The 19,535-nt window shown below is 44.7% G+C and overlaps 1 protein-coding gene across 1 annotated transcript in view; it reads right to left on the bottom strand.

Annotated features, from left to right (window-relative positions):
* The window catches only part of CHAF1B (chromatin assembly factor 1 subunit B), a 67,449-nt gene that overhangs the window by 14,178 nt on the left and 33,736 nt on the right, over positions 1-19,535 (bottom strand). Inside the window, exon 12 of the mRNA XM_073617195.1 lies at positions 14,863-15,300. Coding sequence (XP_073473296.1) covers positions 14,863-15,300 — 438 coding nt within the window. The remainder of the gene's footprint in view (positions 1-14,862; positions 15,301-19,535) is intronic.

Here is a 19,535-nt window from a genome sequence, read left to right as displayed (position 1 = left end):
TTCGGACACGAGGCCCGGGTACCATTCAATTCGGCCATGAAAAGACACTTTGAATGGATCCGGTTCGCCTGGCTTGCCCCAGTATAGGATCTTAGGATATTCCCTTTGGAGCTCAGCACAGGACATCTTTACACGTCCATCACCTAAGACACTGGCGTAAAAACTGAGGTATCCCTGCAAGGGGGAGGGATTATATAGGGGGTTGAACTTCCTGATAGGGTGTGCCAGTGTCCAATCACCAGTGATACCTATATAACCCATCAGTAATTACTGAGGCTCTGTGTCCCGTGATGTTCGAGAAAGAAATGCATCTGTGTGAGGAGGAAGGGCAAGTAGTAAAAATGAAAGAGAAAACTAAGCAGCTTATAAACCTTGTGATCTTCCTGCACATAGCTTGAAGTGCTTTATTCCTCCCTTGAGGAGCAAAATGGCAGCAAGCCGTAAAAGAGACCCAGTCTGGGAATATTTTAATGAAGTTCCTCTACCTATGGGTAAAGCAGGTAGTGTGCAAAATGCAAGAAGGATGCAAGGCCTGGTGGCCCGAATTAATCATCATCATGAGAACATTCTGTGAGGAAAGGGCTGTTTGAATTTTTTTTAAGATGGCGGGCAGTGGTGGGGGCTGCTGGGCACTGGCGAGGCTGCAGATGGCGGGCAGTGGTGGGGGCTGCTGGGCACTGGCGAGGCTGCAGATGGCGGGCAGTGGTGAGGGCTGCTGGGCACTGGCGAGGCTGCAGATGGCGGGCAGTGGTGGGGGCTGCTGGGCACTGGCGAGGCTGCAGATGGCGGGCAGTGGTGGGGGCTGCTGGGCACTGGCGAGGCTGCAGATGGCGGGCAGTGGTGGGGGCAGCTGGGCACTGGCGAGGCTGCAGATGGCGGGCAGTGGTGGGGGCTGCTGGGCACTGGCGAGGCTGCAGATGGCGGGGGCTGCTGGGCACTGGCGAGGCTGCAGATGGCGGGGGCTGCTGGGCACTGGCGAGCCTGCGCGTGACGGCAACTGGCGAGCCTGCATTGATCTCTTGTATAAATGTCTGCTAGAAGTGCACCGAATGGAAATTTTGCTACTATTAGCAGTGTGTTTAAGTAAAAGATTGCACACATGATACAAGAGATGGTTAGAGACTGCAGATTGCACTTTTTTTTTTACTTTTCTTGCACTAAAAGGTGCCAATAATGGCCAACAATAAATTCATATTAATTTAATCTGATGTTATTAATTAAAAAGTTGAATATAATACAATTATTCACAAAAATAAATAATTTTTTAAAAAACTGTCATTTTCGGTATCTGTTTCCGGCCTAGTGCATCCTTCATTTTCGGTACCAAAATTTCCATTCGGTGCACCCTTAGTTTAAATCAGGGATATACAATTAGCGGAGATCCAGCTGTTGCAAAACTACAAATCCCATCATGTCTCTGCCTCTGGGTGTCATGCTTTTGGCGGTCAGAGTCTTGCTATGCCTCATGGGACTTGTAGTTCTGCAACAGCTGGAGGTCCGCTAATTCCATATCCCTGGTTAAAATCAAGCCTTTTTACTAGCGATTTAAATCGACTTGATTTAAATCAAATCCACCTTGACTTTATGGTTGCTATCTATGCAACAAACCTTGTGAAGCTCTGCTGAACAAGAAAGCAGGAGGCACCAATCATTACCTTATCAAATTTCTAACCCACCTATTGACTGCTGGCAATTGCCGATTCCTGTAAAACTCAGAATTTAAAAATGATCTATGAAAAACAGCCAAACGAATAAAATGCTCATCTACCAAAAGGTTTAGTAACTCTTGTCAACATGTACTCCATCCCAGGATTTTGACAATTTAAACCTAACATGCCGACATGCCAAACCCCCTGTACCAATCTACTACTCCGCTTAGTCTGGGACATTGAACATCTTTAAGACCCCTATCACACTGAAGGCGTTTTTCAGGTGCTAAAGGGCTAAAAATAGCGCTTGTAAAAACGCCCACCCCCCCTCCTGCAGCCCCAGTGTGAAAGCCTTAGTGCTTTGCTGCCAAAGCTCTTCGGCAGCTGCGCTTAGCGGGCGCTTTTAACCCTTTATCCAGCTGCTATCGTGGGTTAGAAGCGCCCCGCTAGCGGCCGAAAAGCGCCGCTATAACAGCGGTAAAGCGCCGCTAAAATTAGCGGTGCTTTACTGCCAACGCCCTCTGCCCCAGTGTGAAAGTTCTCCTAAAGTACAATCTGTTCTATGGTAGTGACTTAACAGAACATCGGTAGCACTACTACTTTGTTCCAAAATTAACCACCTGCCATCTGCGCTATGGCCTAATGATGGCCACAGCACGGACCTTAATTCCCGGGAGGCCGTCATACGATGGCCTCCCCTGTGCACGCTCCCTGCGCGCGCCCTGCAGGGCGCGCTGTGATCACCGAGTCACTGAGACTCGGCTGATCACAGATCCGAGTAAGGGGCCGATCCCGGCCCTTACCATGTGATCAGCTGTCAGCCAATGACAGCTGATCACATGATGTAAACAAAAGATCGGTAATCGTTTTTTTTTTTTTTTACTCACGCTAACAGCGTGAGTAGAAAAAAAAGCCGATCACCGGCTCGGATGTAAGGGACATCAGTCCCCAAGTGGAAGAGACACATCTGCCTCATCAGTGCCACCATAATAGTGCCACCTAACAGTGCCCACAGTGCCACCAAGTGCCACTTATCAATGCCCACAAGTGCCACCTATCAATGCCCACCTGTAGTGCCAATCAGTGCCACCTGGCAGTGCTGCCCATCACTGCCACCCATCAGTGCCCATCACTGCCGCCCATCAGTGCCCATCACTGGCGCCTCATCAGCGTACATCAATGAAGGAGAAAAATTACCCGTTTTAAATTTTTTATAAAAAAATATAAAAAATTTATTTTTAAAAAAATTCAGTTTTTTACATTTTTTTAACAAAAAGTAAAAACTGCAGAGGTGATCAAATACCACCAAAAGAAAGCTCTATTTGTGGTGAAAAAATGATAAAAATTTCATTTGGGTACAGAGCTGAAAGCTGAAAATTGGTCTGGATAGGAGGGGGGGTTTAAGTGCCCTGTAAGCAAGTGGTTAAAGTGAAAGTTCAGCCCAATACAAACTCTAAATCTACTTGCAGCCACATTCTAAGACTAATCTATCTAACCCTGCCAAATTTGCTACACATACCCTTTTCTGCAGCAGATCCGGACCGGTTTCCAGCGGCGGATGCTGTGTGGAAGACACAGCTGACAACGGCTGAAAAATGACGTCACCCATAGACTTACTATGGGGCTTTTGTTTTCGGCTGTCTCCTCTGCACACGCCTACACAGAGAAGCAGCTGCTGACAGCTCAGCGTTGCACCGGCCGGAGCGGCTGCAGAACAGGCAAGTACATCGATTTTTGCTTTACAGGGCTAGATAGATTAGTCTTAGAATGTAGCTGCAAGTAGGTTGTTAAAGTAGACGTTCAGCCTAAAACTAACTAGAACAACTTCTTTGTTCTCACAATGCGATTAACTGAAAAGGTATTTGTACCACTGTATAAGTTTTCTTCTGTCTGTACCTCTGGAAATCTCCTATCCAGGCAGCACTCACTTTGTTTAAAAGGCATGGTACACCTTTACCAAAACATAGCCTATTCAGAAAGGGACGTCTGTAGATGAAAACAAGCTGTGCAGCTATGACCAAAATTTAATACCCTTTCTTTAGGTGTAGGCCATTTATATACCTCAAGAAGCCGATCTAAAAACTACCAGGGTATTGCCAAGCGAGGCCTAGCTATGAGGCCTCATGCACACTGGATGTTTTTACAGCAGCTGTTTTTGGCTTCAAATGTTTTTTTCTACAGTCAAACTCTCCATCATGTTATCCCATGTGTCCATGCACACGTAGGCTGTTATCAGCCGTTTTTGGCTGGGACGTTTTTTGGCTGGTGAGCAGCGTTTGAACGTTTATCAGCGTTTTTTGACATTAGAGCGTTTTTACAGCTGAAGCACTCCTCTCAGAAGCCACTATTTTTGGGGGTTTTTTTAAAGCCAAAAAACACCCCAGTCAAAAACTGCTGATAACAGCCTATGTGTCCATGAACACATAGGATAACATAATGGGGAGTTTATTGACTGTAGAAAAAAACATCTGAAGCCAAAAACAGCTGCTGTAAAAAACGTCCAAAAACGTCCAGTGTGCATGAGGCCTGAAAAAAAAAAAAAAAAAAAGAGCGGAAAAACGCTATAAACGCTAAAAAACGCTATTGCAAAACTCACTGCAAAGCTACTGCCGTTTTTATAACATTCAGCGTGCATGAGGCCTTACTGTTTACCTTCAGCATCACAGGAGTGAGCTTTCTCTCTGATTCAGACCCCTCGCAAGTGCTTGCTCTCTCCCATGATGCAGTAGCTCTGAACTCAGCGTTTGAGAGCTCACTCCTGTGATCGTGAGCAGTATTAGCTGGGACTCTTAGCAATGCCCTGGGAGTTTTCAGGTCAGGCTTCATGAGGTTTATAAATGACCTTTGCATTGGTCAAAGCTGCACAGCATGTTTTCATCTACATGCACCCCTTAGCTACATAGGCAGTTTTTTGGTAAAGATGAACTAAAGCAGACCATAGAATGTTTTTTTCTTTCAACCTGCAGGTTGAACGAAAAAGACACTCAATTCCCCCATCAAAACACTCGATGTGGGGGCGTGGCTTGGACATGGCCGAGTGACAAAGCAGATTTCCAGAGCTCCTCACAGAACGCAGCTACATTGGCTATTCCCGGGGGACATAATGCTTCACAGAGGTACCTGCCAGGATGTCACAGCGCCGGGGAGCCTCCTCGCAGCCTCTGGGAACCAACAAGTGCGGTAAGGGCTCCATAAATGACTTTTTTAGCGGCAGGCTGAAGCATGGGACAAAATTCAAGATGGTGCCCAGCACAGAATGTAGGTGGGACACTGTAGCGGTGGCCAAAACCTCACAACGCCCTGATGTTATTTCCATCACATCTCCACGGCTGTAAGGTGACATGGCTCCCCCTGCCTCCCCCAGCTCCTCAGCCTCACAGGAGCTGGGATCAGACTAGGGCTGAAACAACTAATCGATTAATCGACAACTAATCGATTATGAAATTAATCGATTACTATTTTCATAATCGATTAATCGGCCAGTAAAATAGTGGGGTTAAAAAAATAAAATGAGCCCTTTATAGTACAAAAAGAGCAAATCGCTACTGTAAATATTACTTTCACCGTTCTACAGTAAAAAAAATGAACCCCTTACAGTTGCGATTATTTGCTTTTTTTGTACTATAAAGGGCTCATTTTAGTTTCTTTTAACCCCATTATGTTACTAAACGTCTTAGACCTGGTTCACATCTATGTGTTTTTTGGTGCTTTTTGCAGAAACACACTACAGTTAATTTAACATGGTTTCCTATGGGACACGTTCACATCTATGCTTTTTTTCAGCCGCTGCGTATTTGGAAAGGGTCAAGGACTTTTTTTTTTCTTAATGCAAAATGGTGCTTTTTAGGTTCAATATACTTCAATGGAGAAGCTGCAGAAAAGCATGTAATGCGTTTTTGCAGCAATTTGTATTTTTTAATCTGCCCAACAACAAATTGGCCAAAAAACAGTATTTCTCTTCTAATAGTGTATGCAGTATATCTCCTCTAATAGTGAATATACAGTATATCTCTTCTGTCTGTTATTCTCAGAGTGGATTCAATATTTTGCTCCCTAACCATATAGTTGGTTGTTTATATTTACCACTGCATAGAGATATTTAAGAATGAATTGCCTTTTTTTTAAACTTTACATATTAACTAAATTATACACCACACTTTTTTTTTAAGGTTATTAACCGATTAATCGATTAATCGATTAATCGAAACAATAATCGGCCAACTAATCGATTATGAAAATAATCGTTAGTTGCAGCCCTAGATCAGACATCTCCGAGTAGCTGGGTGACCGGGACTTGAAACAACATATCTGGTCTAGGGCTGAAACAACTAATCGATTAATCGACAACTAATCGATTATGAAATTAATCGATTACTATTTTCATAATCGATTAATCGGCCAGTAACATAATGGGGTTAAAAATAATAAAATTAGCCCTTTATAGTACAAAAAGAGCAAATAATCGCTACTGTAAATATTACTTTCACAGTTCTACAGTAAAAAAATTAACCCCTTACAGTAGTGATCATTTGCTTTTTTTGTACTATAAAGGGCTCATTTTAGTTTTTTTTAACCCCATTATGTTACTAAACATTTTAGACCTGGTTTACATCTTTGTGTTTTTTGGTGCTTTTTGCAGAAACACACTACAGTTCATTTACATGGTTTTCTATGGGACACGTTCACAACTATACTTTTTTTCAGCCGCTGCGTATTTGGAAAGGGTCAGGGACTTTTTTTTTTTTTTTTTAACGCAAAACGGTGCTTTTTTGGTTCAATATACTTCAATGGAGAAGCTGCAGAAAAGCATGTAATTCGTTTTTGCAGCAATTTGTATTTTTTAATCTGCCCAACAACAAATTGGCCAAAAAACTGTATTTCTCTTCTAATAGTGTATATATAGTATATCTCTTCTGTCTGTTATTCTCAGAGTGGATTTAATATTTTGCTCCCTAACCATATAGTTGGTTGTTTATATTTACCACTGCATAGAGATATTTAAGAATACATTGTTTTTTTTTAAAAAACTTTACATACTAACTAAATTATACACCACACTTTTTTTTAAGGTTACTAACCGATTAATCGAAACAATAATCGACCAACTAATCGATTATGAAAATAATCGTTAGTTGCAGCCCTAATCTGGTCCCTCCCCAGTCCCCACTAGGGATGATCTTAATCATATTGCCTGCAGGGTGGAGAAAGCATTCAGACAGGACATTGAGCAGCTGCAGGCAGACACCACTCACTTGGGCTCCAGACTGGAAACTCTGGAACAGAAGGTGGAGGATACACTCCCAGCTCTCACCCAGCTTAGAGACAAGTGTTTAGCTCAGGACCAGAGACTCTTTTATCCCAGCTGGATGACAACGAAAATCGCAGTCGCCGCTCTAATATTCCGATCCAGGGGTTACCCGAAGCAACAGCATCTAAGAACATTGTCCCTACATTCCAAGGTATATTGAGGGAAATCTTGGGCCTCTCCCCACGCAGTCGAGATTGGCACACAGGGCCCTCGGACCCCCTTCACAAGATGTTGCGAATCCACACGACATTATCTGTAAGCTTCATATACGGTCAAGGAGCAAATCATGCAGCGTATGAGAAAACGCCCCTTCTTTGACTTTGATGGGGCTCGCTTGTTCTTTTACCAGGACTTGTCCCGTCGCACTCTAATGCAACACAGGGCACTCAATCCTCTTCTAGAAGCCTTGTGAACAGCTGGCATTGCCTGTCGGTGGGGATTCCCCTTTAGTGTTCAAGTGGGACTGGACAGAAAATCTTCCACCCTGCGCACCAAAGATGACCTTCCATATTTCCTCTCTCAGTTGGGCCTGGAGCCTGTGGATTTCCTGGACTGGCAGCACTCCCTGCATGTACAGATGCCAACCGCATCCCAGCCCTGGCTATCTGCATGGCCCAAACAATGGTCTCGGGGTTGTAAAACGCCCTTTCACGACTGCTACACCACAAGTACCCACTGAGGGTAACTGAGGAACCCTCTGGCCTGGGTACCGTCTCGAAGCACAGTCTACTGGAACTCCCCTGCCTTCTTCATTGTTTGTAGGACTACAGCTATTATATGCTCTCTTGATATCACCACCCCGTTGTAGCATGCGAGACACTATGTCAGTTTCCTCTGGATGACCTGCTCGAGCACCCGCTCGATGGATACAATAATAGCGTACCGTATGGTAGTGTCATATAATGTTCGTGGTCTACGCTCCCCTAACATAGGTAACAGGTTGTGGTTGTAACTGAGGCGCCTCAGGGCGCAGGTGCTATTTCTGCAGAAGACCCATTTTACAGAATCCTCGACCCCTAGGCTACCCACCCACTTTTATCCACACTGGTACTTGAGTAACTCTCCGAAACCGAAATCCCGAGGTTCGGCCATTGTCATTCACAAGGATTGTCCGTTCCAACCAACTATGCTGACTCATAGGGACACTTCGTATTTCTGAAAGGTGCTATCATGGGCCAGAATTACACATTCGCCACACTGTATGCCCCAAATTTCCAACAGCTCTCATTTATAGACTCGGTCTTAGACACATTGGCAGACTTCTGCGAGGGTAGACTTATCCTGGGTGGGGATTTCAACGTTAGTCTTGACCCTTCTTTAGATACAGCCTCAAGTCGAGATGCACTCCCTTCAGAGCCACACATTGGCTGACTGCTGGAGGGCATTGCAGGACTATAGCTACTATTCTAGCGTACACGGGGTATACACTAGAATAGATCTCCTGCTGGTTGACCAAGGCACCCTTGACCTATTAGTAGACTCTACTATTGACCAGATTACCATCTGTGACCACCCCCCAGTGACCCTTTCGCTCTCGCTGCCTCGTGAGGCGACCAGAGTGTCTAAATGAGAACCTTTTGAATGACCTACGGATGGTCTTGGGGGTACAGAAGACTCATTTTTTTGCAGAAAACGCGAATGGAGAAGTCAGTGAGGGTATTCTATGGGAAGGCTACAAAGCTGTAGTACGAGGGGCCCTTATCTTTTGGAGAACCAAACTGAAAAAGGAGGCAGACGAACTTCCAGGGAGTCCTCTGGGCTTTCCAACAGGCAGAGTGGTGCCATAAACAGACTCAGAAGCGTTACACCGTTTGACGGAATTAAGTGCGCTTTTTTTTTAAACTGTTGGATTGCAAAATTACCCCACGGTTACGCTATGTGGCTCATAAGTACTACGAATATGGAAATAAATGCGGGAGGTTACTGACGAGGGCGCTCCGACTATTAATGTCCATAAGCTGCACTCTGTCGGTTGTGGCTGTACAGCAAACTTAAAAAAATTGCTTCACTGTTTTGCAATTATTACGCTGCCTGGTACAGCCTGGATTCCGCCTCCTCCCCCACAGAGGTTTTGCTAAAGCGGTCCCATATTGAGACCGCTTTAGCTCTTTAATTTATCCACTGAACAGCAAGCAGGACTGGAACTCCCCATTTCTATGATGGAATTGCTGACCGCCGCGAGGTCTCTCCCTAAAGGGAAAAGCCCAGGGCCGGATAGCTTTACAAAGGCTTACTATGTAAAATTCTTTGATCGGCTTCAGGCCCTGATGTGTGTGTTTTTCAACTACCTTGCCACTGACGGGCATTTCCCCTATCTCCTTATTGAACCCGGACCTCAAGTTATTTGCTAAAATATTCACCGATTGTCTTAAACACCTTCTCCCCGACATAATTCATGCTGATCAGACTGGCTTCATTACGAGACAGGGGTGCTCTCTCTTGCACTCTCTTCCCTTCTGTTCGCACTGGTCTTGGAACCGCTGCTCCAAAGAATCAGATCTAACCCGAGCATTAGGGGAGTTCATGTGGGGTCTGTGGAGCACAATCTCTCTGCGTTTGCAGATGACATCCTCTTCCATGTCATAGATCCCCTTGTCTCGTCACCTAACCTGGTGGAGGAGCTGTCCCCATATAGCCAAGTGTCCAATTTTCAGAACAATTACGCCAAGTCTGAGATTCTGCCGGTCACCATTCCCTTTGGCTCTGGCTTCCTCCTTGAAGGGATCTTTTCCTTTCTTATGGGCATCACCCACCATGATACCTAGGTATCAAACTCACCGATTGTCTAGGTTCCCTGTATGCACATAATTATGTACCTCTACTCAGGAAGATTCGCCTTGATTTGCAGTAGATAGGGCTACCTGCACGTGGGTCGGCCGCACAAATATTATCAAGATACTATTTCTCCTGCTGATGATGATACCTGTGCCCCTACCCCGGCGCTTCTTTGCAGAACTACGCAGCCTTTTCATTGGGTTTGTGTGGGGGGGTAAGAGATCACAACTTGCCATGACTTTGCTCCAGAGATCCAAACGGGCCAGGGGACTGGGAGTACCTAATGTGTTACAATATTATCAGGTGGTTGCATTGCAATGGATTCTTAACTGCAGGTTCAATTTCTCCAAGCTATGGGTTCCCCTGGAAAAGACCATAGCGGGTAGAGAACTGCCATATGCGCCATGGGGGTTCCTCGGGAGGACAGGGGTTTCTCGGATTGATCTCTGACCTCTCATGCTCTGAAGGTGTGGGATGGATTGAATGGGCATTTTTCCCTGGCGCCTCTGATGTTTCTGTTGGCGCCGGGAGGCGGTTACCCTTGGTTTCCCCCTGGGGAGCGACTGTGCTACTTTGGAACCCGGGCGCGCGACAGGGTTATTAGTTTTGTAGAGGATCACACATTGGCTCCGCTCACCACCCTCAGGGAAAGATAGGGCAGCTTCCCCTTTGATTTCTGGAGGCATCGTCACTTGGCTGCTTTCGTCAATACAAAGACATAGAAACTCACAGATCAGGACCACCCTCACTGAATTTGAAAGCCTATAGGCGGCTAGTGACCCCCTGCCCCACATGATCTCAACTCTCTATAAGATGCTAGATGCAGCTAAACCTAGCCCAAAACCTTTTTTTTGTGAGAGAATGGGAGCACGACCTCCAGAGTGATTTTACAGATGAACAGTTACATCATCTGTACCGCCTGACACACTCTAGTTCAGTAGACTCCAAAACAAAAAGGAGAATAACTTCAAACTTACCAAGGTGGTATAGGGTACCTTTGTCTATTGCTCAAATTTATCCCTCCGCCTCTGACCTGTGTTGGAGGGAATGTGGGCAGAAGGGACCATTCCTACATATATGGTGGGAGTCTCCAATTTTGACACCGTTTTGGTCTTTTGTTAGCCGGCACATATCTGAAGGCCTTGGCATAGATATTGCTGCTTCACCAAAACATTTTCTGCTATACATCCAAGTCATCCCCGTTTCTCGCTATAAACGTAGAGCTCACCCTCACCTACTCAATGCTGCAAAACGCCTTATTCCAATACATTGGAAAAGCCCACACATCCCGAGCGAACGGGACTGGTTGGGGAAGGTGAGGGAGATCATGGAGACGGAGGAATGGCTCACTATCTGTAAAGGTACCCAAGAACGATTTGAATCTATTTGGGCAGCTTGGAGGGATCATGTACACGGCTCGGCTCCAGTCTCGTCTAGCCTTGATGTTGCATTACTGGCACTGGCAGACCCGGCCTTTAAGCAACTTGTCCAAGCAGACCAACACTCTACGGTCGACAGCCTTGCTGCCCAATCAACTGATGAACCAGATGGGAACCTATCACTTTGTATATTGTATACATTCCTGTTATGGACCTATGAGCGGTAGTTTGTTTTTACGTCAGTTGATGGTACCTTAACGAGGTTATATGCCCTAGACAATCTTTGAGTTACGTAATCACTACTTATCGTTTATAGTTAAAGTTGGGATCCTCCTATTCTCTGACAGGTGAGAGGTCGGTCCACGTAGACCGAATGTCTTGGACAGGGAAGGAATCCTTGCTGTTGCAATATGTTGACATATCTCACTGTTTCATTTTGAGAACTCCTTAGACCATGTATGACGACCTTGTTCTATTTTCTTTTCTTTTTTACTATTATTCCTTTTTGATGCATCATCAAATACGCTAAAGATTATATAAAAAAAACAAACACTCAATGTGGATATGGGAATTCTCCCCACTGAGCTATTGAAGTTCTGACAGCGGGGGGACTTCCTCACCATCAGAATAAAGTCATCAGGGCTGCAGGCTATAGCCGGTGGCGCTGATCAAGCGGGGAAAATCCAACAGGCTGGTTTACGGAAGTTGATCGGTAGGGCTTAACCCTTCAAGTTTTTACTCTGTGTCCCTGCCGGGTAAATCCATCCCATTTGTCCTGATTACCACTGTCATATGACAAAGTGCTAGGAAACGCAAAATGTTGCAGTTGTCACTGGCTTGGGATGGGAGGAGAAATTGTTCAGTGGAAATACCTGTTCAGCTGACAACTGTAATTTCCTCTCACTTCCTGTTGCGTCTTCAGGACAGAAAGTGAAGGGAAATCTTCCCAAAAGGAACACAGACAGTTACTCATTCACTAAAACAAACTAGGGTACTCCCTGCACTGCCTTACACCTCAAACACAATAGTTACAATAACCTACACCACTCCAAGTGGATGAGTGTGAAACCAGCAATTATCTGCGACAGAGCAGCTAGTACCTAAAACTTTCATCCATCCAAAATGATGCGAACCTAAATCATCTGGAAATGGTACACCGCTATCTCTTAAAGTGCAAAATCCAACCAAATAAACCAAATATTGGTTTATCTAACCAATAAATATAAACAAATATTACATATCATATGGTGGCACCAACTGATGATCCATAAGCTTAGTTCATCATATGTGTTTACATTACACAAGTGGAAAGTGCAAAATAAAAAAAATCAAGCAACAGATTGATATAAAAGTGCTTGAAAGAGAAGGTATATCTCATACCAGAAAAAATAAATATATCAATTGCATACAGATAAAGTCCAAATATAAATAAACTATATATATTTTGTATATTTATAATATCTCACAAAAGTGGGTACACCCCTCACATTTTTGAAAATATTTTATTATATCTTTTTATGTGACAACACTGAAGAAATGACACTTTGCTACAATGTAAAGTAGTGAGTGTACAGCTTGTATAACAGTGTAAATTTGCTGTCCTCTCAAAATAACTCAACACACAGCCATTAATGTCTAAACCGCTGGCAACAGAAGTGAGTACACCCCTAAGTGAAAATGTCCAAATTGGGCCCAATTAGCCATTTGCCATCCCCGGTGTCATGTGACTCGTTAGTGTTACAAGGTCTCAGGTGTGTTAAATTTGGTGTCATCACTCTCACCATCTCATACTGGTCACTGGAAGTTCAACATGGCACCTCATGGCAAAGAACTCTCTGAGGATCTGAAAAAAAGAATTGTTGCTCTACATAAAGATGACCTAGGCTATAAGAAGATTGCCAACACCCTGAAACTGAGCTGCAGTACGGTGGCCAAGACCATACAGCGGTTTACCAACCAGGGTCCACTCAGAACAGGCCTTGCCATGGTCGACCAGAGTGCACGTGCTCCGCATCATATCCAGAGGTTTTCTTTGGGAAATAGACATATGAGTTCTGCCAGCATTGCTGCTGAGGTTGAAGGGGTGGGTGGTCAGCCTGTCAGTGCTCAGACCATACGCAGCACACTGCATCAAATTGGTCTGCAAGGCTGTCGTCCCAGAAGGAAGGCTCTTCTAAAGATGATGCACAAGAAAGCCAAACAGTTTGCTGAAGACAAGCAGACTAAGGACATGGATTACTGGAACCATGTCCTGTGGTCTGATGAGACCAAGATAAACTTATTTGGTTCAGATGGTGTCAATCGTGGGTGGTGGCAACCAGGTGAGGAGTACAAAGACAAGCGTGTCTTGCCTACAGTCAAGCATGGTGGTGGGAGTGTCATGGTCTGGGGCTGTATGAGTGCTGCCGAAACTGGGGAACTACAGTTCATTGAGGGAACCATGAATGCCAACATGTACGGTGACATAATGAAGCAGACCGTGATCCCCCCTTTGGAGACTGGGCCGCAGGGCAGTATTCCAACATAACGACCCCAAACACACCTCCAAGATGACCACTGCCTTGCTAATGAAGCTGGGGGTAAAGGATATGGACTGGCCAAGCACGTCTCCAGACCTAAACCATATTGAGCATCTGTGGGGCATCCTTAAATGGAAGGTGGAGGAGCGCAAGGTCTCTAACATCCATCAGCTCTGTGATGTCATCATGGAAGAGGATTCCAGTGGCAACCTGTGAAGCTCTGGTGAACTCCATACCCAAGAGGGTTAAGGCAGTGCTGGAAAATAATGGTGGCCACACAAAATATTGACACTTTCGGCACAATTTGGACATTTTCACTTAGGGGTGTACTCACTTTTGTTGCCAGCGGTTTAGACATTAATGGCTGTGTGTTGACTTATTTTCAGGGGACAGCAAATTTACGCTGTTATACAAGCTGTACACTCACTACTTTGCTACAATGTAAAGTGTAATTTCTTCAGTGTTGTCACATGAAAAGATAATAAAATATTAAAAGAGAGAATATATATATATATATATATATATATATATATATATATATATATATATATATATATATATCTCAAAGTCCATATAGTTGTCAGTGTACTATAAATCGAAAAAATAGAGTGGTTGTGTTTGTCCCATACACCACATAATATCTTCAAGACATTATATGGTGTATGGGACAAACACCACCAGTGGATTATTTTTATATGTGCTTTATCTGTATGCACTTTACATATATTTTTTCTGGTATGAGATATACCTTCTCTTTCAAGCACTTTATGAAAAAACTATTGAATATATATTATATTGATATTTTTTAATTCTTTATTTTGCACTTTCCACATATGATGAACTAAGCTTATGGGATCATCAATTGGTAGCACCATATGATATGTAATCTTATTTGTTTACATTTATTGATTTGGTTAGATTTTACACTTTGAGAGATAGTGCTGTACCATTTCTAGATGATTTACTCGTTCACTACTCTTTCCAAAACTAAAAGGAAAATATTTGTTGCTTTAAATACACTCATTTTTGTAAATAAAACTTCACAGAAGAAAGACACTAGCAACTGAATCACAGGATATCACTAAAAAAAAATTAAGAAATGGGAAAGGAGTCAGAGCCAAGGACAAGAAAATAAAATAAAAAGAACTGCCATTCATAACTACCACACCTTAGAAGTCATTAAGCTTCAAAACTGAAAAGGTCCACTGAACTAAAAGACAGCATGAACTAACCGTGGGCTGGGTGTGCTAGGTTTGCTGGACTTGCTCCAAGCCTCCAGAGTGTTGAGTGTAATCCTCCTGGGCTGTGCAGCTTTCCTGTTTTGTCCACTCTTTTTGTCCTCAGAGGTCGGCGTGGCCGGAATACTAGCTATGCCCACCGGAGTTGTTGGCTGACTTGTGGCAGCTGCTTTCATCTTGCTGTGGATCGGAGTGCATGGACTGGATTGCTCGAATAGCTTTGCAGAAGGGGTCAGCTCCCCTGCTCGGAGAATCGGAGAGGAAACCCTTCTACCTTGAGACCTCCTAATCTTCTTCTCCGCTGTGGAAGGAGTCCTTATTATTAAAGCAGGCTTCTCCTTAAGTGGCACACCAATCTCACCTTCCTCAAAAGTGACAAATGAGCAATATCCATCCGTGGAGGCAATAACTAGGATGGTTCCATCGTTAGACCTAACAAGAGAAAAGAGAATATTACAAGATTGTTTCTATTGGGTTTTAGGCTTCATTCAGACGACTGAATATCTGCAGTCAGCCTCAACCACCAGCAAAAAGTTTGTATATGACCATAACACAGTATTGCTGTATCCAAAGGGAACGTTTACCTGCAAGGCAATGTCATAATCTGCTAGTATGCATCACATACTAGCACATTATGATCGACTTATAGTAGATAAAAAGTCTACACACCCCTGTTAAAATGTCATGTTTCTGTGATGTAAAAAAAAATGAGACAAAGATCATTAATTTCAGAATTTTTCCACCTTTAAATGTGACTTATGAACTATACAACTCAATTAAAAAACAAACTGAAATCTTTGGTGGAGGGGGGGGTAAATCTAAAAAAATAAAATAAAATAATGTGGTTGCATAAATGTGCACACATCCTCTTATAACTGGGGGAGGTAGCTGTGTTCAGAATAAAGCACTTTTAAACTCATGTTAAATAGGAGTCAGTACACACCTTCCATCATTTAAAGTGCCTCTGATTAACCCCAAATAAAAGTTCCGCTGTTCTAGTAGGTCTTTCCTGAAATTTTCTTAGTCACATCCAACAGCAAAAGCCATGGTCTGCATGATCCAAAGATCAGGGGGATCTCATCGATAAAAGGTATCAGTATCAGTCAGAAGGGTACAAAAGAATTTCCAAGGCATTAGATATACCATGGAACACAGTGGATAAAATATGGCACAACAGTGACATTACCAAGAACTAAACGTCCCTCTAAAATTGATGAGAAGAAAACTGGTCAGGGGCCTACAGCAACATTAAAGGAGCTGCAGGAATATCTGGAAAGTACTGGCTGTGTGGTACAATCTCCCGTATTCTTCATATGTCTGGGCTATGGGGTAGAGTGGCAAGACCAAACCTTATCTCACAAAGAAAAGCATCCAAGTTCGGCTAAATTTTGCAATAACACATCTGAAGTCTCCCAAAAGCGTGTGGGAAAATGTGTTATGGTCTGATGAAACCAAGGTTGAACTTTTTGTCCAGAATTAAAAAAATCTGATTTTTTTCGTCATTTTTGCCTGTAAAATCCTTTTCTTTGAGTACATCATGGGACACAGAGTTAGGCTAATATTCATTACCTGCTGGGTTATACTTCATCTTCAGGTGAATGGACACTGGTAGACCAAAAATCTTTAGACAGGAAGTGATCCCCTATATAACCCCCTCCCATACAGGAAGTTACTTCAGTTTTGTAGCAAGCACTGAATCCTCAAAAAGAGGGGAGGGACCTCTGTGTCCCATGATGTACTCAAAGAAAAGGATTTTACAGGTAAATATGACAAAAAAAATCCTATTTTCTTTTTTATACATCATGGGACACAGAGTTAGGCTAATATTCATTACCTGCTGGGACGTCCCAGAGCAATAACCCTGGAGGGGAGGGAGACACCCTTCCAAACAATAGCCATCAGATTTTATACGGCAGCCCACAGTACACCGCGGCCGAAAGCCGAAACCTCGGCTGCTCGAACATTGACCTGATAAAATTTTGTGAACGTATGCACTGAAGACCAGGTAGCAGCCTTACCAACCTGAGCCACAGATACCTGACGGCAAAAAGCCCTGCAGGTTTCTACACCCCTAGAACGAGCTCTCACCCTAAAAGGGAGGAGCTTTATGTTTCAGACTGGAGGCCTGAATGATCAATTGAAGGACACAATTGGCAATGGAAGCCCTGGAAGCTGTCTGCCGCTTCTTGGATCCTTTTGGTAAAACAAAAAAGGAGTCTGATCCTCGGATCTCCACAGATCTAGACAAATAAACCTTGACTGCCCAGACAACGTCCAAAGAATGCAGTCGCCTCTCTTCCACCGAACGAGGCTGAGAGAAAAAAGAAGGCAAAATAATGTCCTGATTTAAATGAAAGGCCGACACCACTTTTGGCAAAAGGGATGGAACGGATCGTAACACGACCCTGTCGTGGTGAAGGATCAAGTACGGTTGCCTGCATGAAAGGGCCACCAACACAGACACCCTTCTAGCAGAGGTGATAGCGATCAGGAAGGCTAGCTTGCGTGACAGCAAGTCTAATGGAATTTCCTCGATAGGTTCAAATGGTTGCTTCTGTAACAAAGACAGCACAAAGTTCAAGTCCCAAGGACACATAGGTGACCTAATGGGGGGAAGCAAGTGAGCTGCCCCCTGCATAAAAGGTTTGGACCAGTGAATGGGAGGCTAAAGGCCTTTGGAAGAATACTGATAGGGCCGAAACTTGACCTCTGATTGTACTCAAAGCCAATTTGATTTCCACAGCTGACTTTAGAAAAGAGAGAATTCTCCCAATCACGTATTTCCGAGGATGCCATTTTATGGCTTCACACCAAGCAATACAAAGTCTTCCAGACCTTATGATAAATCTTCCTAGTGATAACTTTTCTAGCATTCACTAGGGTAGACACCACTGGTCCCAACACCCTGGCTTCAATAGCCATGCCATCAAATTGAGAGACTGTAAATTGGGGTGGAATATAGGACCTTGAGACAGTAGATCGGGGTGCCGTGGAAGCGTCCATGGCCCGTCTATTGTCAGTCTCACATTCTCCTGGAACCAGGGCCTTCTGGGACAGGCTGGTGCCACCAGAATGACTGGAACTCCCTCTCTCAGAATCCTGCGCAACAAATGTGGAAGGAGAGGGATCGGAGGGAAAGCATAAACCAGGGAGTACTCACTCCATGGAACTACCAGAGCATCTGCTCCGATTCCCAGAGGATCTCTTGTTCAGGACACAAACTGCTGTAGCTTGTTGTTGAACCTGGATGCCAGTAAGTCGACCTCTGGCCATCCCCAACATTGGTAGATTTCCTGGAACAACCCTGGATGTAGGGACCATTCCCCCTGGCAGATCTGCTGCGGCTGAGATAATCTGCCTTCCAGTTCTCTACTCCCGGGATATGGACTGCCGATAGAATCGGCACATGTCACTCTGCCCAGGCTATTAAGTGGTTTACCTCCTTCAAGCTGAACAACTCCTGGTACCGCCTTGGTGGTTTATATAGGCCACTGCAGTGGCATTGTCGGACAAAACCCTGATAGGGCAGTCCTGAAGCTCCACCGTCTAGGACCGTAGAGCCAATTGTACTGCCCATAATTCCAGGACACTGATGGGCAGGATCTGTCCTTGACCATTTCCCTTGAGCTGTGAGCCCTCTAGGGTCACTCCCCTGAGAGACTGGCATCTGTAGTCAGTACTCTCCAAGTTACCGGGAGGAAGGATCTTCCCTTTTGCAGGTTCTGATCCTGGAACCACCAGTTTAGGCTTAAGTGTGCCCGAGGAGATAAGAACATTGGATAATCCAGGGCTTGTCCTCTCCTTTTCCAAGCCAACAAGATGTCTTGTGGTAGAGGCCTGGAATGGAACTGGGCATAGGGTACCGCCTCAAAAGGAGGCTACCATCCTCCCTAGAAGACTCATACAGAGCCGAATGGAGGGTTGTCTGGTGCCCCTTATCCGACGCACCGGATCCTTCAGGACACAGATCCTTGCGGGTGACAAGAATACTACTGCTTGGACCGTATCTAGGATCAGACCTAAATACTTTAGACCTGGTTTCAAGGCTGACTTTTCGGGCTGACATTTCTGGTCCAGCCTAAGCTTTTCAAATACCACCCTGTGCATGTTATGCTCTGTTCTAGATCTCTGAGCAGGAGGTCATCCAGATACCCTAGCACCAGGATCCCTTGGACCCTTAAAGGACCCAGTGCTGGTGCTAGGACCTTTGTGAACACCCGGGAAGCTGTAGCAAGCCTGAAGGGTAGAGCCACAAACAGTAAATGCATGCAATGCATGCGTGCACCTGTACGTGCGTGGTCCCGGCGAACGGGCGTGGCTGTAGTCACGTGACGCGAATCTTCGCACACCCCGATAAAGGCTACTGCACATGTGCAGCGTAGCCGTGTGCGCCATGGCTGCCAAACAAACTGCTAAGTCCAGCGGCGCTTTTGCAAATGCATATGCACAATGGCCACCAAACAACAACCGCTGAATACAGCAGCTCTCCTGCGAACGCACGTGCGCCATGGCGAACCAAGGCGAAATGGCGCACCGTCGTGCGCCCTCATACAGGTAAAAAACAGCCAGACACAAGCAAAAAAGGTACACTTTGCAAACACCCACAGCTAGCCCAAAACTCCCTCGTATGTTCACCACACACAGGTGTCCAGCCTCTAGCTAGCTTG

The sequence above is a fragment of the Aquarana catesbeiana genome, linkage group LG02, assembly GCF_042186555.1.
Source record: "Aquarana catesbeiana isolate 2022-GZ linkage group LG02, ASM4218655v1, whole genome shotgun sequence".
Taxonomy (NCBI): domain Eukaryota; kingdom Metazoa; phylum Chordata; class Amphibia; order Anura; family Ranidae; genus Aquarana; species Aquarana catesbeiana.
The sequence above is the reverse complement of the archived record's forward strand: the minus strand, read 5'-3'. Positions and strand labels throughout refer to the sequence as shown.